We start from the raw sequence: 23,222 nt of genomic DNA, 5'->3' as shown, positions 1-23,222 counted from the left end.
AGGAGACTCAACAATTTGAACCAGCATCTTCACTTGCTTCAGTTTTACTACAGTCACATAACCAGAAAAGGATGAGCTAGAAACAACTACCTTGCCCTGCCTTCCAGAAAGGACAGCAAACCAATCGTAGCTTGCAGATCTATGGGAGGTAAGACCCAGCAAAGACTTACGACAACATGGGAAGAACATGCAAACTCCCAACAGACAGATACTCCAAGACAGAACTGTACTCAGGACTTTAGAGGTTTTCCTTACTGAATTACCAGATGTACAATTGCGTACAAGCACAGTTCACTTTAGATAAAAGCATCAGCCCAATAAGTTAATTAATTCCTTACGCTTATATAACTCTTTTCTGGACACTCCACTCAAAGCACTATACTGGTAATGGGGACTCCCCTCCACCACCAATGTGCAGCTCCACCTGGATGATGGGACAGCAGCCATAGTGCACCAGTACACTCACCACACCAGCTATCAGTGGGGAGGAGAACAGAGTGATGAAGCCAGTTCATAAATGGGCATTATTAGGAGGCCATGATTGGTAAAGACCAGGGGGAACTTTGGCCAAGATGCCGGGTTAACACCTCTACTGTTTTCAAGAAACACCCTGGGATTTTTAATGACCAAAGGCAGTCAGTACCTCCGTTTTACGTCTCATCTGAAGGACGGCAACTTTTTACAGTATAGTGTCCCCGTCACTATACTGGGGCATTAAGATGCACACAGACGGCAGGGTGAGCGCCCCCTACTGGTCCCACTGACACCTCTTCCAGCAGCAGCCTTAGTTTTTCCCAGGAGGTCTCCCATCCAGGTACTGACCAGGCTCACACCTGCTGAGCTTCAGTGGGCTGCCAGCTGTGAGCTGCAGGGTGATATGGCTGCTGGCAGGTTAATAATACTCAAGCCGGAACAGAGCTCCGCGGCAGTACCTAGTGAGCACACTGAGCCTCCACTGCTGGGAGGTGACCCTGCGGCCAGGACTGACGGACAGCGCCCAGGGGGCCGTCTTGCGCTCCTCGCCGCCCCTGCCCCGGCGCCACAGCCGCTGCTGGGAGATCAGCTCCAGGAAGTTCTTGAGCAACACGGCGGAGCGAGCGGCCAGCAGGGCAGGGTAGTGCTCCAGCAGCACGTCGAGCGCCTGCAGCGCGTCCTCCTGGATGCCCTCGGCGATGTGCGTCATGGCACAGGACAGGTGGGCGCCCAGCAAGGGGAAGAAGGGGGCCACGCGCTCCGCGGGCACGCGGGGGGCCAGGAAGCGCAGCAGCCGCACGGCGGCCGCCCGCACCCCGGGCTCCTTGTCGGTGAAGACGGCGGCGGCCTCGCTCAGCACGCTGGACAGGTGGGCGTCCAGCAGGGAGGGGTTCTTGGCCAGCAGCTCCCTCAACCCCGCCAGCGCGCCCTGCTTCACCCCCCCGCTGTAGTGGTGGAGCTGGGACAGCAGGTCCTGACAAGACAGAGGAGGGAGACGGTCACCCGTGGAAACGCGGGCCCAGCAAACGCAACAGGCACTGTCACCAAAGCAGCAGCTGCATTGGGAAAATAAGGAGGGTCTGCTCATAATAATAATAATAATAATAATAATAATAATAATAATAATAATTGCTTACACTTATATAGCGCTTTTCTGGACACTCCACTCAAAGCGCTTTACAGGTAATGGGGACTCCCCTCCACCACCACCAATGTGCAGCCCCACCTGGATGATGCGACGGCAGCCATAGTGCGCCAGAACGCTCACCACACATCAGCTATCAGTGGGGAGGAGAACAGAGTGATGAAGCCAATTCATAGATGGGGATTATTAGGAGGCCATGATTGGTAAGGGCCAATGGGAAATTTGGCCAGGACGCCGGGGTTACACCCCTACTCTTTTCGAGAAACGCCCTGGGATTTTTAATGACCACAGAGAGTCAGGACCTCAGTTTTACATCTCATCCAAAGGACGGCGCCTGTTTTACAGTATAGAGTCCCCGTCACCATACTGGGGCATTAGGACCCACATAGACCACAGGGTGAGCGCCCCCTGCTGGCCCCACTAACACCTCTTCCAGCAGCAACCTTAGTTTTTCCCAGGAGGTCTCTCATCCAGGTACTGACCAGGCTCACACCTGCTGAGCTTTAGTGGGCTGCCAGTTGGGAGTTGCAGGGTGATATGGCTGCTGGCTGTAGCCATGATGCAACGACGGAAGCAAAGAAGTCAGGCTGAGTCAACATATCTGAGATGTTGTATGAGCCCATGCGCCTGTCCTGTGCTGATGCAACAGGAGTTTGCCTGGTCTTGAGCATGGACCCTCTGCTCCTGGTCTGCTCCTACAGAAGCGGGTCTGTGCATTACCTTGATGCTGAGCTGTCTGTGCGTAGTGGGTCCAGACTCACTGCTCTTCAGCTGCTCTGGGAGATGGATGCCCCTGGTCTTGAAGCTGACATTGGTCACGTTGTCAGGCTTCGGTTTCTTTTTCCCAACCTTAAGTTTGACTTTCTGAAAATCGTCCTGCCTCTTCCTCTTCTTGGTCATGTTGATAAACTGGGGGAGAGAAAGACGAGAAACCAACCATTAAATGCCAGCTTACTGCTGAAACCTGCCATACGGATGTTCCCTTTAAATTGCCCATCTGCACTTGTGCTATGGGACCCATAAATTAAAAATCAAGAGTCCAAAATGACAGGACACGTTTCCAAAAAGTAAGAACAGATAGGCAATAGGTTAGCAGATACTTCACGGGCTGCTGTACCGGTGTTTTCAATCACGATTGTCAGCTTACCACTCATAACCTATCCAACCTTCAACAAAATAAATAAAATACCAAGGCAAAGCAACATGCATGGAACGCTTAGAAATGCCTTAATTACTTTAGGCTATAGTTGAACCGGCAATAAAAACGTTTCAGTAAAATTAACAAAAGTATTTGGTGCGTTTGCAGTTACGATTCAATAAATCAAATTAAATCTCTTTGGCTTAAAACACCGAAAACTCTAAAGCAAATCGGGTAACTATGATTTTCCACAGTAAAAGTTTAAAAACTTAATAGCTCATTTTAAAATCGCAGGACTATGTCCCTAATGCATAATTCCCACAAAGGAAGAAAAACAAATTCCAAATAATTGTTTTCTGGGTCTCTCGACATCCTACAAGAAGAAAGCTAATAGAGCCTGAATAAACTAGGCAGTCCCGGAAAACAAACTGTAGTACCGGCTCAGAGGGTACAGTTCTTTAATCATATAAACTCACGAATTATATCTCCCGCTTGCAGATAACGCTTAGGTCTGTCCAGTTCAATGTTTCCACTTTTCACAATTCATGTGGCAACAACTCTGCCCTTCCATTGATTACAGAACTGCTGAGCACGCCATGCTACTGCCTGAACGAAGGACTACCGTACGCGAAGGTACAATATATTCTTTACATTTGGATTTTGCATTTAAACAAGGGTTTTAGCGTTTTACTGCAACTACTAAGTTACCACAACTCTACAGTAGCAATTAAACGTGTAAGCATACAGAGTTTAAAATGGGCACTAAATACAGACTAAGTTGGGTCTTTCGAAACAAATTACGTCATTTTAACGCGACGGGTTTTGCTGTTACCTGAAGCAGATTGCCTTGGACGATTTTTCTTGCATCTATTCACTAAACGTATGTTGTTAGGACTGGGATAAGAGGGAGTGAGAGTATGCTGTGAAATACGTGGACTTCGAGACTAGCACGTATTTCATATGCTTCCAGGTATTTCGTTCTGTTAGTTGATCGTAACCCTTATCTCTTCATCTGAAATAATTTGGCAATCTACTCCCTTGAATACCTTATCTGAACTGCAGGAAATACGTAGGACATAATCGCAACCAAGAAATCCATCAATAATTTTAGTACAGTTGAGTACAATTATTTTATATTAACCTGGATTTATATTCCAATGACAGAAGGCACAACACGTTTAGTAGAACTCTTCAAGTTATAAAAAAAATCAATGGCATGAATAAAACTGAAACAATCCAAGGGTACCTTCGGCATTTTGACAGCGTGTTTTGTCCTAAAGTCCTACAACATCCCTGTTGTCAACGCTAACTGAAATTGTGATTAATCCCGTTTCAGGAAATTATAGCAGATTGTATGAGTGAAAGTGTCTGATATTAACTGTCCATGCCAATGGAGTTTAAAAGTCTAACAATACTTAGTATAGAAGAATCATTACGTCTTACAAAAAGAAAAGAAGAAAAAATGAACTATTAAAGAAATTTAAGACCACCTAAAGTACTACATGAATTTATCCATTTACTGCCTTACGTATTAGGTAAGCATATATAGCACATATATCATAATGATCGTCAGAAAAACTTTGCAGAAACTGGTGTTCAGAGAGTGACATTTCATGTAGTGAGTGAATGTGTATTTCGCAATTCAAGCATGAAGTATTTGGCATTTTGTTGAATTTTTACTAATTCCTTTTTCAATTCCATATATTTAAATACCACTGAAAAGTCTTTTGTGGGCAATACACCATCAAATATTTTGTATTTAACAGTGAATAATGAAAGCACTATAGAACTTGCATTAACCCTTTAAGTGGTTTGGTAGAACAAAACACCCCAGGAACTCCATGCTAGATCCCCACTTCTTCAGAGGGTGATTTCTTAAGCGCTTTGAGAAGCCACCTTTAAAGGCGCTATATAAAATAAAGTTTATTATTATTATATTATAAATAGCACTATAACAAACCTTCCTATTCCTTCTAAACAGACATCTTTACCTTGTTTACTAATGACACTGCAAACAAGACAAGGGGAAAGGCCAAACTTTTATTTATCAATACCTGTGCTGAAATAATCACTAACAAGAACTTAATGTTGACAAAAAATATTTACCAGCACAAAGTAGCATTTTACCAAGTCATAAAACAGACCACGAACAATTAGTTAAAAAACAATAAAAAAGAACAAAAGATGTAACAATAAATGTATTAAGAAAGAGAACAGTGGCAGCCAGTCTTCAGTCTCCCCTCATTTTCTGAGATTGAACTCCAGCAGGTCTTAGTGTTAATCTCCTGGATGAGCTGCTGACACACAGGGGAGTACGTGCCACGATCTTCATAGGCATTTGTGACCTAAAGAAGAAGAAAAAATTAATAAGCGGGTCATGACCAAACAGAACTTCTCTACTACCTCCAGAATGGCATCGCAGCAAATGCTGAGATACACCCTAAGGTTTCAGCCCAAAGCCCTGAAACAAAAATATGGTTAGCCTTTTATTTTCATCTCAAGTGTTGCAATACTATGCTTATTACATTTCTTCATTTGTTCTTGTGCGTTTCCATTTAAACTACACTATTCTGTCAAATACAAAGCTTCTTTAGAACAGAATCCATGACCCGGTATGTGGGAAAACTAGCTCTATAGTTATACAATCAGCTCCAACCACAATCTGATTTTAAAATCTACACTCCACCTAAAACACCAACTGTACAGATATGGTCCTAAGTGAGTTGAGGCAGTGAGTTTTTTACATGCAGGATCCGTCCCCGTGCTTCATGAACTCGTTTATCCCTATGGAGGCTGCTGCTGGTACCTGTGTATCTGTCCATGCCAGCCACTCTTGAGGATGGATACTCTCCAGGACCCGAGGACTGCTTGCTGCTTGCCATCTGAGAAACAGAACAGAAGAACTTACTCTCTGTGGAATTCCGCTGAAGGTTCTGCAGAACCCATTCTCCGGTGAAACCAGTGCATACAGTTGCAAGAAAGTTTGTGAACCCTTTGGAATTGCCTGAATTTCTGCCTTACTCATAAAAACGTGGTCTGATCTTCAACTAAGTCACAATAATAGACAAACACAATCTGCTTAAACTAATAACACACAAACAATTGTACTCCTTGACAGTACTGAACACATTGTTTAAACATTCACAGTCTAGGTTAGAAAAAGAATGTGAACTTCTAGGCTAATGACTTCTCTAAAAGCTAATTGGAGTCAGGTGTTCCAATCAATGAGATGAGATTGGAGGTGTGGGTTGGAGGTGCCCTGCCCTATAAAAAAGGCACACAAAGGTTGGGTACTGACAGAGTCTGCTCTTCTCAAGAAAGAGCTGTTCATGTGAACCATGCCCCGATCAAAAGAAATATCAGGAAAAAAATAGTAGAGATACAAAAGTTGGAAAAGGCTACAAAAGCATTTCTAAAGGCCTGTGTGTTCATCAATCCACAGTAAGACAAATTGTCTACAAACGGAGGAAATTCATTACTGTTGCTACTCTCCCTAGGAGTGGGCGTCCTGCAAAAAAGACCACACAAAGAGCGCAGAGTGCAATGCTGAAGGAGGTGAAAAAGAACCCTAGGGCAACAGCAAAGGACCTGCTGATATCTCTTGAACTTGCCAAAGTCTCTGTTCATGTGTCCACTATAGGAAAAGCACTGAACAAGATTGGTGTTAATGGAAGGACACCACTGCTCTCCAAAAAGTACATTGCTGCACGTCTACAATTTGCAAAAGACCACCTGGATGTTCCACAACGCTTCTGGGACAGTGTTCTGTGGAAGGATGAGACAAAAGTTGAACTCTTTGGCAGAAACGCTTGGAGTGTTTGGAGGAATAAAAGCACACCAACACCAAAACCTCATCCCAACCGTGAAGCATGGTGGAGGGAGCATCATGGTTTGGGGCTGCTTTGCTGCCTCAGGGCCTGGACAGCTTATTATCATAGAGGGAACAACTAATTCAAAATTGTATCAAGACATTTTACAGGAGAATGTCAGGGTAGCTGTCCGTCACCTGAAGCTTAATAGAAGTTGGGTGATGCAACAAGACAATGACCCAAAACACAGGAGTAGATCAACAACAGAATGGCCAAGTCAGAATCCAGACCTCAACCCAATTGAGATGCTGTGGCATGACCTGAAGAGAGCTGTTCACGCAAGGAATCCCAGAAATATCAAAGAATTGAAACAGTTTTGTAAGTAAGAATGGCCTAAAATTCCTCCTACCCTAAGAGTGCAAGTCGCATCAGCAGCTACAGGAAACGTTTGGTGGAGGTTATTGGTGCTAAAGGAGGTTCTACCAGTTAATAAATACAAGGGCTCACATACTCTTTCCAGCCTGGACTGTGAATGTTTAAACGATGTGCTCAATATTGACAAGAAGTACAATTGTTTGTGTGTTATTAGTTAAAGCAGATAGCATTTGTCTATTATTGTGACTTAGTTGAAGATCAGACGACATTTTTATGAGTAATTAATGCAGAAATCCAGGTAATTCCAAAGAGTTCACAAACTTTTTCTTGTCTCTGTATATGCCACATAGCATGTTATATATGCATGACATTTTATAAAATGTTGGTCATATATGATGTTTTGGCTTTGAAATAATTTTGCCTCAGAAATAACGGATTCCACAGAAGGCAAGTGGCTCAATCGATTTTCCCAGGGAGACCTATATCTACCACCTCCCTCTGCACTGGTTGGCTGGATTGCTCTCTCACCGCGGACATAGTCCTCAGCCTGTATTCCATCAGCACATCAGTCAGCTTCTGGGTCACTTTCAAGACGATCTGCGCATCAGATTCGGTTTCGATACGAAAGTTCTCCTGCAGAAAACAGGTTAAAACAATCAGCTGAAAAACACCCCATATTTAACATTCAGAGAAGTAGAAGCTCAGAAATAACTGCAAAGTAAAGTTCATTGAAACAGATACATAAGCTTTACGTGCTGGAAATGTTGGCAGGGAATTTGAAGAAGCATGGAAGTGATAAAGCATCTCAAGGGTGATGAAAATGATAGGATGGGATCCCAGGTTTTTTTTTTAAAGTGCTCTAATACAGTCCTACAACTGGTCTATCAGCCACAGAAAGGTTAATGGATATTATATTCAGGTATGCCAAACCCTTGTATGAAACAGATAAAATCAACCAAAATGAAATGCAAGGGCTTGTAGGACTAACACTAATACAAAGTATATAGCCATGGTGCTTGTGGAAAGGGATTCAGTGGAGTTCCATGATGACATGTGGTTGGATTACGAAACTCTATACAGGCGACCAAGCAAGAAGGGCATAAAGGCTTTCTTGGCTCTCACCTTAGATTGAGCTTATCCAGGCCTTAATACATATATATTTACACTTACAGGAGCAAACAATCAATACAGTAAGTGGACAACCAAAACAGAACCAGATAAGAAGTCATGCAGACTTGTCATGCAAACACGCTGGCTCATTTTCTCAACTTGTCTGAACTTGTGCTACAAGTACTGCTCCCAGCAGCCTGGTCTGTGGAGAGATGGAGGCTGTGCAAGGTGAGCCACATTAGTGTCAGAAGTGGTTGGTGTTCATACAACCGTGTCCCTCTTCCCTCTGAGCCAGAAAAACTCCAAACCTCACTGTGGCTACAGAGGGTATTGAAGGAGAGTTTCAGATGATAGAGACTATATATAGACATCAACGTCTGGCCTCCAAACATACAGTTTTGAAGGAGCAAGAACGTAAAAAGTCTATGAAATTCAAGATCCATTTGAAAGCCTAGACTACCTGAAGCCGCTTGTTCATTATCATGGATTCTTTAATTCATGAATGATAATAATGATTCCCACAGAACTCCCATCCCCTTGGACTCCATTCAAGACAGACTTCTTTTATTCTACAGTAAACTGGTGTAGTTGGGAGGATTACTCCCAAGACACAGAAATACATCAAATTTTCAACTGCATTCACTGCAGATAGTGCAGAGTCAGCTTAACTAGAATTTCAAACTTCAATTAGAAAGATTTTTAGCCAACAAAGTACCTCCAAACCTAAAAGCTTTTACAGTCCTCTGGAGCTACTACCGCATGATAGCTACAGAATACATTTTCTGCAGCTTATATGCACTAGTTTACCCAAATCCCTGCTAAAGCTATATTTCTTCAAGTAGAAGAATGTTTGTGTCTCCTATCTTGTGTAGGCCTCACAGAACGACTGGGTACTTCTTTTGGAAAGTCACAGGTTCGTACCAGTTTCATTTGCAGCACCTCGATGGGAGTATAAATGTTAGTAATAAACAAAAGCAAATAAAACATTTATATTAAAACGTTTAACCAATTTCCAAAGAGGCAAGAGATGTTTCCTCAGGTCTCTTGGAACTTTATTAACCTTCTCCATGATAAGAGTGGATACATACCAGACATTCAAAAAGAGTAGCTGGAATATTCTTCTCAGAGGCTCTTGAGTAGGGGCCTTCATTCTGACGTGAAGACACAAAATAAAATCAGGCAGAAGTTCGCTTGTCTTGAGCACCTTTACTCTTCTGATGTTCAGTTTTGTTTAGAATAATATTGACAACGTATCACCACTGTTCAAAGGTTCATCAATACAAAGTCAGTCTAGCTGTAATTACGACAAATTACCCGCAAACATTCTTCAGATACAGTCCATGCCAACATAACAGAACACATTCTCACAGTGTGTGGTCTTTCCTCCCCGGTATTTATTACCTGAGAAAAATGCATGCCCTCTGGTCTCCTGCCAGCAAAGCTCTCGAATTCCCTGCATTAAAGAGAGGACTCTGGGTCAGGAAGGTCAGACTCATAATGGATTTTAAAACAGGCATCTTCAATTGAACCCTTTTTTAAAAACTAAGGCAGTTTTAAAATCTGAGTTGTTAAAGAAGGCAATGCACTGTAAAGACAAGCAGCACATAACCTGAACACACAAACCACCGAAGCAGTGCACTTCAGCTCGTTACCTCCTCATGATGTTGGAGGGCCTGGCTTCATAATCGTTCCTCACTCTCTTGTCCAGCGGAGGGCCTCCTTCAGGACACCGCCCGCCGCTGGAGAAATCGTCACAGTAGCGCTGCTGGGGGCCAGCGCCGAGCTCCCGTGAAGGAAGATCGCTCTCATACATCCGTCCATCACCGGGGTACCCCCCCAGGGGCATGTCGCCCAGATGCCCCCTCATCGGAAAATCATCATTTCCCATTGGCATATCATTCGAATACATTCTCCCAGGAAAGTCAGGAAAGATTCCTTGAGGGTTTTCAGCAGGATACCCCTGGTCTGGAAAAGCAGGAGGGTATCTTTCCCCTGACACAAAATAAGACGAGAACTGAGTGTGACCACAAGCACCCCGATTTACATGGGAGATCCCACGGCCAAGCTGTTTATACATCAGGACTTCAATCTGCTAAAAGATTTGTTCATTCTATGGTGCTATTTGACCTTTCCCTTTTTCTCTCGCTTGTTCCACAGGAACTCATCCATCTTCCAAAGTAGCACAAATAGTACAACAGGGACTGAGGAATTGCATATGGCATTACTTCCAGGAACAGCACAAGACCAAGCGAGTCCAAATACCTCACTGATTTTCACCCTGTCTACACTGCACAACTGGTCCCGAACACAGCACTTGAAAACGTCCTAATTCATCTGGCTTTTTAACTCACAACATCTAGTAGATCTCAGTGTGACTAGAATGCAGCAATTCAACTGGTTCTATCTGCCAGTAGGAACCAGGGATCAAACCCCATTTTAAAAGGCGATAATTTAAAGGAGCTGGTTAAATTTAACCAGGTTTTGTCATGTCATTCCTTTGGGAGGAATCTTCTGCTGAACCTTAACCCGCTGTAAACCCATGCAAACTCCAAACAGAAGGGATCCAAGCTAAGAATCTTTAGCCAGGGCCATAGAGGGGTGAGGCCACAACCTAAACTGTGTGGTCCTGCAGCCATGTCACATTCAGTTAAGATTAAAGCACACCGTTAGCTCAAATATTTCAGAGACACATTCATGTTGATGCTTTGGACATCGGAATGTCCTTCAGATCCCACCATTCTCCAGGCGTTTCATTACAGCCATGTAAAGATGGATGCAACTTTTATGGCTTTCTGAAAAACACAGGACCAGGTTTGAAAGCATTTCATTTTGAATTCTGAAGCTCTGCTGAAGGGCTTGATCTCTCACATTAATCAAAACCTTGATTTCAGCATTTCATTCTATGGTCTTCCTTGAAATAATGAACAATAAATTGAAGCAGAAGATATTTATCTCCTGGAAGAGCCCGTTACTAGCATTTGCAATGACTATGCAGAAATACGCCAATGAACAAAAGGTCAGTTTTGCAGCATTTCCACTTTTGATAAACCACACTTGGAACTGGTAAGACTAGTTTGGTTCTTGTATATGGTAATGTGGATGACAATGACTTTAGGTACCTTTAAGAGTGTGGATAGAACTTAAATCTAGAGTATCCCATTCACAAGACATGTCTGCAGAAAGCACTGCACTCCTTTAAGAAGTTGATACACCAGTAGTGAACAAAAGCAAGACATTACACATCCTGATTCATTTCTCCTTCATTTCTAATGAAGTGCTGCCTGATCCCATGTTTGGTCTGTGCCTGTGGCCGAGCTACCTTGTGAGATGCCAACCCGCACAGTTTCAGCCCGGTTGCTGTTACAAACGTTTTCTGAAAACAAGTTACAGACCTTGATTTTGGCCTCCTAGTCTGGCTGACCTTGGCTTCACGGCAGAAACTGTACCAAAAACACATGATGGGAGGAAAAAGATCAAATTCGAGATGGGGGGGGGTTGGGAATAAACACTTTTCAAATATCACCCCTTTACGCACTCACACTGGCATATTTAAGAATCATCAATAACAGTATTTTGCTCAGGAAATTAATGAGGTCAACAAAAGGTAACTGTTTTTGTTCGGAGAAAATTAAGGCACTTTGTTTATTTCAATCACAACATTAGTATGAGTAAAGAGAGAATCTTTATTCAGAATTACTTAGTCTGTCAATTATGTTATGCAGTGACAATGTCTATTGCTCTGACTTGTTACTTTGGTTGCACAAATGGATTTATCCCAGTTTTTCTTCAACCTATCAACAACAAAAACAAGTGCAAAGAATACCAAAATACAGCTATTAGCAGCAATAATAATAGAAACTCACGCATTCCCTGGAAAGCTGCCACCTCACTTGGTTCCTTCATTAGGACCTGCAACACAAAAATTCCATTCAGCTGCCAACAACTTGCAAATTCAATCCTGAAATAAATTAAATCCAGAGTAACCAATCCAATGAGGTGGCTTAAGAAGCACTTGTGCTCTCGGCATTCAGGGTGTTATGTAGTCATGGTCATTTGAATCAACGGAAGAGGAGATGTGCCGACATCTTTGCTTCATTATATTAGATAATGAAAAGTAGGATAAAAAAGTGAAATACACAATTGAATTCTATTAGTCAAGTAACTTTTGAACTACAACTGTGTTCCTCACAGGCCAAATTTAAGACTTGAAGCCTTTAAGAGAGATCCAGGTGGAGTGAGTTTGACCGATCAGGAGATGCTGCTTTGGAAAACAAGTAAAAAAATTCTACCAAGTCAGAAGAAAAATGTAAATTACTCCAGCTTTCGACTGTTTCAGATTTTCTCTCAGTACATGGCTACAGCCTGAAGGAAATACCTTGTTAATTACATTTCTGTCCCAGTGGAAGTGACCTTTTAACACTCAGTGCTGTGGTTTTTATTGCTCAGCTGAGACGCACCTGGACACGGACCTGCATACATGTGTATGTGAGGCTCACATGGGGATCTCTTACATCTGTGCAGCAATCAATTGGCTCAGAGAGAGGAATAAATATTCTCTCTGGATATTTCTAGTTTTTAATAATAAGTACAAATAAATTCTAGGTACAACACAGAAAAATGCAAAGAGAACTGGAATGCTTACAGCACCCTCTCAGTCAGCATAGTGTTAAGAGTTTCATCTGAAAATGAAGCTAAATTTCACCCTTCACCTGAGGGATCACTGTTTATAATGCCAATCCCATTTTCTACTGCATTTAAACTACAAAACAAACCATTACAAATGCATTTAAGAAATGAAAAGCATTATCCTGAATAATCACAAGTGACACATTCAACAACAGTGAACTGTGAGGTAATTCACAGGCTGACAAATGACTCCTGTTTAAAGGACTACAGTGACAGTGCCTTTATTTTAGAATCAAGGGAGCCAATGCACACCTAGTCCCACTTATGACTGAAAAACTCAGCACAGTGACTGGGACTTCAGAGGATTTTTATATTATAAAAAAGTGTCATTCCTTCTGATTGGAAACTAACCATGAGGCCAGAGGAGTTCACCCGATACAGACTGGCAGCCAGTACGACAACTGTGCTGTTTCTCTGTTATGAACGGGGTGTAGTCTTGTGCGCTCAAAGGAATTTTGTGTACCTTCTCAGAAACATTTTACAGTACAAAACCGAGCTTCATTTCCGACAACCCTGATTGCACTATCTGACCAGCAGGTGGCAACTGAGACCTTGATTTTCCCCCTTCCTTCAGCTTTCTCCACTTCGCCAGCAGATTCTTTAATGGTCTTGCGAACCATAGGATCTTCCACTGCTTTGTCTTCTTCAAACGGGACCATGTCAGGGTGCACCTTTTTCTGAAACAGAAAAAAAGTGAGAAATGGGATAATAAGGCTTTCTGCCATACAGTGCCATTCAAATACATCGAGATCTAGTCAAAAAGAAAATGGGTTAGGCCTGCAAAGGTGCAACAATCATAGTGAAGGCACAATTGAGAAAGCTATGTTAAAAACTATAGACCATTCAGATACCAGCTGAACAAAAACACAGTACTCCTGACTGCAAGAAAAATAATACTTCATATTCTCTGAAACTCAAGGATCTTGGGCAGTTAAGATCAAAACTGAAATCAAACCCGTGCAGCATCAGAATAAGACCCACCCAGTTCCCAAAATGCTGTATGGGTCAAAACTCACATTGGACTCATTAGTAGCCGACAACATACCTAATGCTACAAAAATCAAGATTCTTGAATGAAGACCTGGACATAATTCTATATTGCCAGAACTGTGTTTATATTATGTTTAGTTCACAAAAATACAATAATTCTATCTACATATTCTTCAGTTTGAAAGCCTTAAAAGAAGGTTATGTCATTGTTCTGTTTTACATTGAAAACAAGCTGCAATAAACATTATTTCAGAATGTGCATCCATCTAGGAAAGGATTTGTTCAAGTATCTAAAAATTGTGCCCATCTCTACTTAAACCTAACAAAACTTTGACATGAGTTGTTCTGGTGGAATGGAAAGAAAACAGTCATTTTTGCACAAGACTTTTCAAGGAGGCCACTTACCATATACCTGTAGCAGTGCTTCCAGCCTTTAATGTGTGCTATAATCTCGCTCTTCAGAACTTGCACCTTGCACAGCCTGCACTGGTAATGCGGCTGCACAGTCCTGCTGGGACTACGGTATTCCCACACATACTGCAGGCCTGCCAATGGCAAAAAAAAAAAGCAACGCTAAATAAGAGCATTAAAGCATTAAAACATAACAGGCACTTCAGCAGGGTTTTCAAAGTACTTATATAAGGAGTATATTGAGACTAGCTGTTAGTAACTCCACTGATCCCTCTCATGATCAATATCAAATAATGCCTTCAAACAGATGTTTTAGAGTTTGTCAGTGAAGGCTTTTTAAAATGAGGAATACTTTTATTCCTCATTCAAACCACTCAATCAATAACTGAGTTCATAAAAAATGAACGTGTAACTGTAAGTGATGTAAGTGAATGGCCGGTGGTGTACATTTACAGGGCTCTGGTATAGTTGTGTGGATTCTTGTAGGGGTGGTATAAAATGAATATGTATGGGTAGATGGCTCTCAAGTAACATTTACTTGTACCACACACACATACTGTATAAAACTTCTGTAGGTTTCTGCATGTGTAAAACAGATGCCTTGATGTAAGACAAATTTAGGAGAAATCAGATGAAATATTTGCACATCATAGTAACACTAGTTTTAAATTATCCAGAGAAACTACAAGCTTCTCCAAGTGGACCACAGTTAGTATGCTACTTAAAAGCCTAAAAAGTCAGCCCACAAATATTGCTGCAGATAATTTCCTTGCCAGTATACTAAAATACTGCTCTGCTCCACACACCCACCAGTCATTCCAATATCTCACCTATTATGGGTTCAGTGCAGGTCACTAATATCTTGTCCAGGAGAGACTTCACATTTACTCCTGGGCGCGTGGAGCCTGGGCAATGGCAGAAGGATTAATACAGAGAGAAGTCAGAAGGGAGCAACGCGGACTTCAATGGCCTACAACACCACCGACACTAGGTGAGCACAGGATTTATTCACCTGTATGGCACACGACAGCTTCAGTTTCAGGGATGTATGGTTGACAATGCAGTGTCAGTGTCCACACAAAATGCCAAAAACTGTATTCAAATAGAGTTAAGTTTTTAAGAGCAGGACTGTTAAAGCTGAACTCTCAGTGAGTGTTGTGGTTTTCTCGGTTTCACAACACCTAATCTATCAGATAATTACATTTTAGATAGCAGCTATATTCCATTTCATGTTTATGTTCACTGTGAGCATCTTTTAAAGCCTACATTCTCCAACTTCATCAAAGTATAGTGAATCTCCCAGACCTATAGAAATGATTGCAGCCCCACAGTTACAATTATTAATAGCATAAATAAGACATTTGATCACCCATCATTATATGTTCTAGAAGTATTAAATTCAAAACAGTAAAAATGGAAGTAGCTTAAATAACCCTTCATGAGCATCCAGTATAATATCCATCACTCCAACTCTAGTGGGGGGGGGGGGGGTTTCCTTGCTGCACAAAATAGTGAAATTAGGAGGTAAAGTGCAGAAAGGGAGAGACAGAAGTCATGCTCAATATTAAACAGGTATAGTTACTGTTTTTTTGTTGTATTTGATGCTCAAAAACCTTAAGTGCATAGATAAGTGGACAGAAAAAGAATGAGGGTGTTAAGGACACTCTCCGTTAACTTGCAAAACTAGGATCATTAAAAGTCTCTGACCAGCAAAATCTCTGCAAAATGTGTGACAGCTCATTACAACTTTCCTCTGCCTTGGAAGGCAGCAGATCAGCGGATTTCAGTTTAAAAGCAAATGGGGTCTCTTTCCACCACTTGCGCCAACATTTCGCATGAACATGGCAAAAACCCTTCAATGAATGTGGCACAAATTCATACAGTTCATGTTTTTCTGAAGCAGAACGGACAGAATGTGTCCTGGCACCCACTTGTGTGGATTCAACAAGGACACCTTGAGCTACTGCGCCAGTCCCTCCTTTTGATACAAGTCCACTCCTTCACATTACGCCTTCACTGCAAAGACCACAGCAACATCCCCGTGTCACGCTCTTACGCAAAACCGTCTTAGTTTAAAAAAAAAGCTCTTCACCATTTCCATGTGAAGAGGATGGCAAAAAAGGAATGCCTCTCTGAATTCCATTGCTGCACTATGGGATACAATTAGCCTATCTGAACTGAAGAACAGGAGCTTCAACACTTTCTAGGAATCGCACCTTCACATAGGTGACAGTCTCATCAACACAGCATGAAACACTTGATGCAATGGCGAGACCTAGTAGATACTGCTTTGCCTCACGCACATATGCCTTGTATAACAGTATCCCTGTCTGCAATCCCATCCCCACATTTTGTGCATCTTTGCAGTGTTGGTGGTACAAAAAGCCACTCAGCGAGAAGCCTCTGCAGCCTTCATATCAACTGTCCTGTGACTTCCAGCTACTATAGTTGTCCTGACAGCTCATTTAACATTCCACGAAGAGGTTACGTTGCTGCCGAAGGGCATGGAAATTATGTCACGGGTGTTAAGGATATCCGTCCATACATTTTCTAACTGCTTCTTCATATTCAGGGCTGCGGGTGAGCCAGAGCCTATCTCATCAAACAAAGGGCGCAAGGCAGGGTCCACCCTGGACAGGACCCCAATCCATCACAGGCCACACACATACACAGGCATGAACACACTCACACCAGGGCCAGTTTTCCCCAGAAGCCAATTAAACTACCAGTATGATTTGCGACTGCGAGAGGAGGAAACCCTCATAAACGTGGGGAGAACATACAAAATCCACACAGACCCCTGGGAATTGAACCCAGTGCTGTGAGAGAGCAATGTTAACCTCTGTGCCACGGTGCCCCACAGGAATATCATCGAAATCATTACAAAAGTAGATTTTTAAGATTGTCAAGAGATTGTGAAACCTATTTTCTTTCTTATTTTAAAATATAACACCATTTATGGATGATGTTGTCCTGTTTGGCTCATCTGACTGGGATCTCTGGCACACACTGGAGAGGTTCACAGCTGAGTGTGACGCAGCCAGGATGAGGGTCAGCACCTCCCAATCTGAGATCATGGTTCTCCCCTGGAGAGAGAGGATCTCAGGGTAGACTTGTTCATAAGCGAGGGGAGAGAGGATCGCGAGACTGACCAGTGGATCGGTGCAGCAGCTGTTATCATGCAGAAACTGTACTGAACCATGGTGAAGTGGGAGCTGAGCTTTCAGACAAAGCTCCTCTTCTGGTCAATTTATGTCACAGTTATCACCCATGATCACGCACTTTGGGTAGCGACTGAAAGAATGAGATCACGGGTACACGTGGACTGAAATTTCTCGATAGGACTGCTGGGCTCACTCTCCATGACAGGGCAAGGAGCTCAGCAATCCAGGAGGACTGCGCACTAGACTCGCTGCTCCTCCAGATCAAGGGGAACCAGCTGAAGTGGCTTGGGCATTTGCTGAGGATGCCCCCCCGGACACCTCCTGCTGGAGATGTACCGGGAACAGCCCACTGGGAAGAAATCCCAGGGCAGATCCAGGATACGCTGGTATATCTCTCAGCTGCCCTGGAAATGCCTGGGAGTCCTGGGAGTCCGGAAACGCACACGCTTCCCCACAGAATTCACTCATCAATGCCACTTAGCGACAGAGATCACATTGCAGAAAGAAACAGCCTGCGAAGTAGAAGGATGACAACCATCAACAATGACAGGTTAATAGTGAGGAAAGCAAAGTACTTAAGAGCACCTTGCTTGCGTGCCGCCAAGCCTGCAGGGGGCTGTCCTGGCAGAGACACACCTGGCATCAGCAAAGCCACTCGGCCTCCGGCTGACCTTGCCAACCAAAATCCAGCTGTGCCCACGATCGGGTGCTTTTCAGAGCTACAATGGTCCTGCATTAGGATAACTATCTTCTCTGAAGGAACAGGCAGTCCCATTTGAACATCACGGACATCCGTAATGCACACTGGGAAGTTTCTAAAAAAGCAGATTTGCGATTCCTAATGTTATTTAGTATACACTTCGGCTTAAAGAACATCAGACGTGGGTAGATGTCTTTCAGGGAAGAAACCCTATTATGTGGCAAAAAGAGTAGCCATCTTTCACAAAACTGGTTCAACTCTGAACCCTTGTGATCCATTCAGGTCAAACTGATTTTTAACCTGTTTTCTCAGCAGGTTTTAGGCCCAGTTTTATCAGCAGCAAATTAGATAAAACCGGATGCCAACCTGAAATATGCAGCATTTACTTCCCCTGTATTACAGGGAGGAAAAAACATTTTCACAGCTGCATCTGTGAGGAGTCCTCATCTACCATACGCGAGAAGAAACAGAAGCAAATCCACGAGAGGGCAAGACCGTCAAAGAGAGGCATCGAAAATCCTGCTCACTCTCTTCCGAGCCATATTTTTATGGCAAGCCTTTCAGGCCTTCTCAAGCTGGACAAACTCTTCCAGCTTGGCCATAAACCCACAGCACCTCTCCAAGAGGAACCTGCAGGTGTGACAGCAGCTTCCAGAGCACATTATTTTGGTCTTATCATTAACTTACCTGGTTCACCGAGCTGCTGTTTTTTCTGTCAAAGGATGTGTTTTTAACCATCAGGGAGAAGAAAAAGACAAGACAGCTGTTAGTGAACAACACAGATTAACAGCGAGCCGAGCCCCTCTCACTGGGAGAGAACATCAGCGACCGGTGGGCTTCAGCCCATACAGCGTACAACTCTTTATCTTACCCTGCACCTCTCTGTTCTGCAAGAGGTCCACTGATGAGAACCTAAACTCCATCACTCTCATTTTGTCAGGGACATCTTGGAAAATAAGACTACAAATGATCCAAAAAATACATTTAAACACCAAAGGATAAGGAGTTACTTCATGACTTACAGGCACCATGTAACAAATTTGAAGTTTGGTTTTGTATATTTAACTGCTCGCTCTATTTCAAGAGTGAATTGAGCAGTAACATTTAAATCTTGAGTCCATTTCTCTCTCGCAGAACGAGAATATAATAATTGGCTGGGTTTTTACACCCATGCGAGGTCAATAAATTGGCCTGAAATAAGATATGCATAGTGCTTTCATCCCAAAGGATCAGAAAGCACAACACAAGTAGGACAGGCCTCCCTTCACTGAACCCTGCAAGACAGTACCCACTGTTATGCACCAGATCAGCTGCACTGCACAAGATTAAGTGGGGGAAAAAAAAGGCTCTCTGGACCAGCAGGTTCTACGGGCTCAGGGCCTCTTAAAAGAATTATGTGAGGACAGCTCCCATTCCTAAAGAAATGAGATGCAATGACCTAGACTTATCAGTTAAACTGGTCTAACACAAGTTAACCAGTTCTAGAAACATGACAGACAGAATTTTCTTATCTATGAACATCCCTTTGTGGACTGGTCTTGCTTTATACAAGCAGACCACCATCACCTGAACTGAAGCACGCTGCATCAGTGAAGGACTGAGCCACTCCAGGAACCCGTCCCTACAACTGTGCAACAGCAAGCAGTTCACACTCTCCAGAGTCATGTGCTGATAGGGGCTACAGGGCCTCCTTAGAAGCATAGCTTTTCCTGCTACTCCAAGTGTGCCTTAGAACACAATGGTCCCATTTTCAGCACAATGATCATGGACTGAACAGGAAAAAGCAGTATGTAATCAGGACACTCGCCACACATCTGTGGTCAACAGCGTGCAACGGGTAATAAACGTATAAATAAAAAAAAAGAGGATGATTTCAGCTCTGAAGCACTCAGACGGACACCACAAGAGTCAGTATTGAGATTTCTGATAAATTTCCAAAACATACAGGTAGTGGGCAAAAAAAAAATGGAAGCACCTGTATATGAGGTGCTTAATGCCATGAAGGAAAACGCTGAGCAGGCCTGGTGCAAAGCACAACAGCAGACAGGAGAGCACTCTCCAGGATTGTGATGTTCCTGCATTAATCCAAAGTGCAAGACAACACAGATGAGCAGCTGCAGATTGCAAACGTTAACCTGGAGCACAGGAAGCCAGCTTCCTCAGAATTGGCCCACCAAGAACTCCCGAGAGCCAGACACCACTCAGGATACCATTGCATAAATTGCTCATCGCACCAGCATTGCACGTTTGTGACCCTTGTGGTGCAAACAGCAAAGGCAAAGGACTACTGAGAAGTGGAGAAATAGATACAGTTAGATCATAATGCTGGGAGAGGGGGGTAATTTTTTTCTGGCATGGCTTGATACGTCCATTCCCTTAGAAAGTAAGGTCAGTGCTAATCACTACTTCATGGTGCCGAGTGATAATCTTCACATCATGATGCGTCACAGCTTTTCTTTCCTGTCAGGAATGGTGTCTTCCAGGATGACAATGCCCCAATCCCCCATCTACAGAGCACCTGTGGTCGCCCAGTTGTTTGATGGACGCTGAGCTTATCCATATATCACAGCCTGATCATTCACCAGATCTGAACCCAGTGAAGCATTTATGGGATATTTTGTACTGACATCTGAGACAGCAGTTTTTCCACCTCCACCAACCCGGCATAAGTTGACTGACTTTGGAAATCCCAAGGTTAATATGGCGTTGCAGACTTGCAGATTTCCCACACACTGGTAGACTCTCCGCCACAGCACACACAGACCTCGCTGGCTGCACATGGTGGCCCAACGCCATATTAACCTTGAGATTTCCAATTGTTTTGTCCACTACCTGTACATAGCGATCACATCAGAAACTGCACATGATATACAACCGAGGGGCAGACTGCCTGGTGGTCCAGGTCAGTAAACGCAGCTGGACAGGAATTAGGACACCAAGGAGAACCATGGCTCCTGAACAGCTTGCCACCACCACATGCATGATGTGGCATAGCTGCCTGGTGGGCAGAACGAGTCGTGGCATCTGATGGCTTCCATTCTGCCTCAGTCTCCTACTCGGCGCTCTGGCGGAGGAGCGGCTGTAGATACCACAATGATCTCCGCGTTACTGCAACTGAACAACTGCCAGAACAGATGCAGAACGCAAGTACAAAGATACGCAAGACCCTAAAGGTCACATGAGCCTCTTCGGGGCATAGCAGCTTTAATACGTCTTTACCAGCCGAATTCAAAACTTAACTGCGTGTTTGCACAGCCAGGGAAGCGAAACAATATTCACTACGCTTGTTCAGACAGCATAAATATTATATTCACTTACCTTCTGGTGTTTAGCGCCCCTGCAATGCTCCTGTAAGGCCTGGGCTGATGTGCAATATATAAGGCATAACTACAGTAAAGGAAAAAAAAGTGCTGAAAAGAACGGAATCTAATGTTTTCACACAAGACATTCTCAATTTTCAAGCACAAGTCTTTTTTTATTTAAGGAACTAGACATCTCAAAATCAAATAACAGACCTGCAGTTAACTTGACAAGATGCGATTATTATTGAATTCCTGTGCTGACCAAACTCGTTGGAACAAGTGAAAGGCGAAAAATAACCAGATTTCACTATACAGCATATTGCTAAACACATTCAATTTAATACTGGATCAAATCTCAAACCACCCGGATAAAAAAACAGTACCTGACAGTCAGGTGCACAGCACTCAGGAGGATAAAACACCAAATCACTATCTGCCACTTCTCTAAAATATTGTTATATATTGGAAGGCAAACACTTAATGCTCTGCTGAACTGCATTTATTTTGCATTATTTACTCAAACACTATATACTAGATTCATTTTTGCTGTTGAATTCAAGACTAAATACACGACGACTGTCACCATAAAGTTGTATGTGCAAAGGCAGTGCTACCAGATGCTCACCTTACAGAAATGTGCTTCTTTGTTAGGCTTTTTATTTACCACACTGCTCTTCACATCCACATCCATTCTGTAAACAGAACACATTTGGGAAATGATACGAAAATGTATATGTATAAACATTTACAAAACGCCTGGGGAAAGTCATCGCCTGTGATAGGATCTTCAAACATTCATAATTTTAGGTTTTCATTTTCATCATACATTTTAAAAGAGAACAAATTTTCACTTTATGGCAGGAAAGAGATAATAAATACACAGCAAACTCAATGTATAATATTTACGGCAATGCATGTTTCTTTCTTAAAATACAGTGAAGAAAAAGAAACGGAAGACAAATTAGAAACACCCTTTTACGCAGCTCTAGTACTTATATTTCCTGCCTACCTAAGTTTTTAGAGATTTTGATTTTAAGAAGGCATAATGCGTCGTTCGGCACCAAAAAGAACACCAACTTTACTTCGCCCAACAAATTGAAGTCTACGAGAGTTCTAACGTAACAAGTAACTTTAATTCCAAGTAGCAAAACTCGGATTATATAATAATCACACAAAACTGAAAGGGATTCGAATAATTATAACCTCGTGTAAATGAACAATCAACGATCAACGACGCAATCTGCGCAAATCGAAGTCGCCGGAGAAGACGCAGTACAGATCTAAAACAAACATTGCGGACTTACAGAAAATATAAACGTCAGGGTTATTTTACCCCTGCACAGAGAAGTGACATTCACCACCAATCTAGACTTAGAGCTGTTTTTATAAATGAACTCTCTACTTACCTAAAGTATGAAAAATAGGTAACACTCTCAATCCGGCCCCAAAAAAATCTTTCAGCAAGGAAAAACTTCCGCTTCCGGTTTTGAAATTAAAGAACTTTCACGTCACAGGAAGAAGACGAAAATCGGAGGGTTAGAGTTATGTGCGTATTTTAAACTTTAAAATACGCACATCATAACACAAAGGAGAAAAGTTATCCAAAAATGAAAAATAAACAAAGCACAAAATAACACGCTGCCAGAAAACGTTTGCTAAATTATTACCAATACCTTTTAAAGAGAATATAAATTGTAAAACAAAAACAAGAAAACCACAATACCAACGCATTCGTATTTCGGATTACTAAATACTTTTCAATTTAAAAAAATACAAACATAACCAACAATGCAACGCACATGAAAAAAAGAAGCCGGTTTCCGGTTTCGTCGCACAGTAATGACTTAATCCATAAATTTGAATATAGTGTGAAAATAAATGTCATTTTACAATTTACAAAGACCTTGTATTCCCAGGGA

General features: G+C 42.6%; 2 protein-coding genes across 3 annotated transcripts in view; both read right to left on the bottom strand.

Annotated features, from left to right (window-relative positions):
* Window positions 1-3,488, bottom strand: part of tex10 (testis expressed 10) — a 38,932-nt gene extending 35,444 nt beyond the window's left edge. The window contains exons 1-3 of one of the 2 annotated variants that reach the window (XM_088601416.1): window positions 3,233-3,488; window positions 2,339-2,527; window positions 933-1,447 (exon numbers count right to left, since the gene is read on the bottom strand). In XM_088601416.1, coding sequence (XP_088457542.1) covers window positions 933-1,447; window positions 2,339-2,518 — 695 coding nt within the window. In that variant the 5' untranslated portion in view covers window positions 2,519-2,527; window positions 3,233-3,488. The remainder of the gene's footprint in view (window positions 1-932; window positions 1,448-2,338; window positions 2,528-3,232) is intronic. The other variant, XM_088601415.1, reaches the window with a different exon arrangement.
* A 1,288-nt stretch (window positions 3,489-4,776) lies between these two features.
* Window positions 4,777-23,173, bottom strand: LOC148651303 (uncharacterized). Its single transcript, XM_088601417.1, has 15 exons — window positions 22,710-23,173; window positions 21,929-21,995; window positions 21,320-21,388; window positions 18,689-18,713; window positions 14,968-15,042; window positions 14,132-14,271; window positions 13,288-13,413; window positions 11,914-11,959; window positions 11,443-11,490; window positions 9,703-10,042; window positions 9,452-9,503; window positions 9,139-9,201; window positions 7,469-7,573; window positions 5,563-5,638; window positions 4,777-5,101 (listed from the first exon to the last, which is right to left on the bottom strand). The coding sequence occupies exons 2-15, from the start codon at window positions 21,992-21,994 to the stop codon at window positions 5,085-5,087; spliced, it is 1,248 nt and encodes a 415-aa protein (XP_088457543.1). The 5' UTR covers window position 21,995; window positions 22,710-23,173; the 3' UTR covers window positions 4,777-5,084.
* Window positions 23,174-23,222: the final 49 nt, after the last annotated feature.

The sequence above is a fragment of the Lepisosteus platostomus genome, chromosome 12 (assembly GCF_059453375.1).
Source record: "Lepisosteus platostomus isolate fLepPlt1 chromosome 12, fLepPlt1.hap1, whole genome shotgun sequence".
In the NCBI taxonomy this organism is placed as follows: Eukaryota; Metazoa; Chordata; class Actinopteri; order Semionotiformes; family Lepisosteidae; genus Lepisosteus; species Lepisosteus platostomus.
The sequence above is the reverse complement of the archived record's forward strand: the minus strand, read 5'-3'. Positions and strand labels throughout refer to the sequence as shown.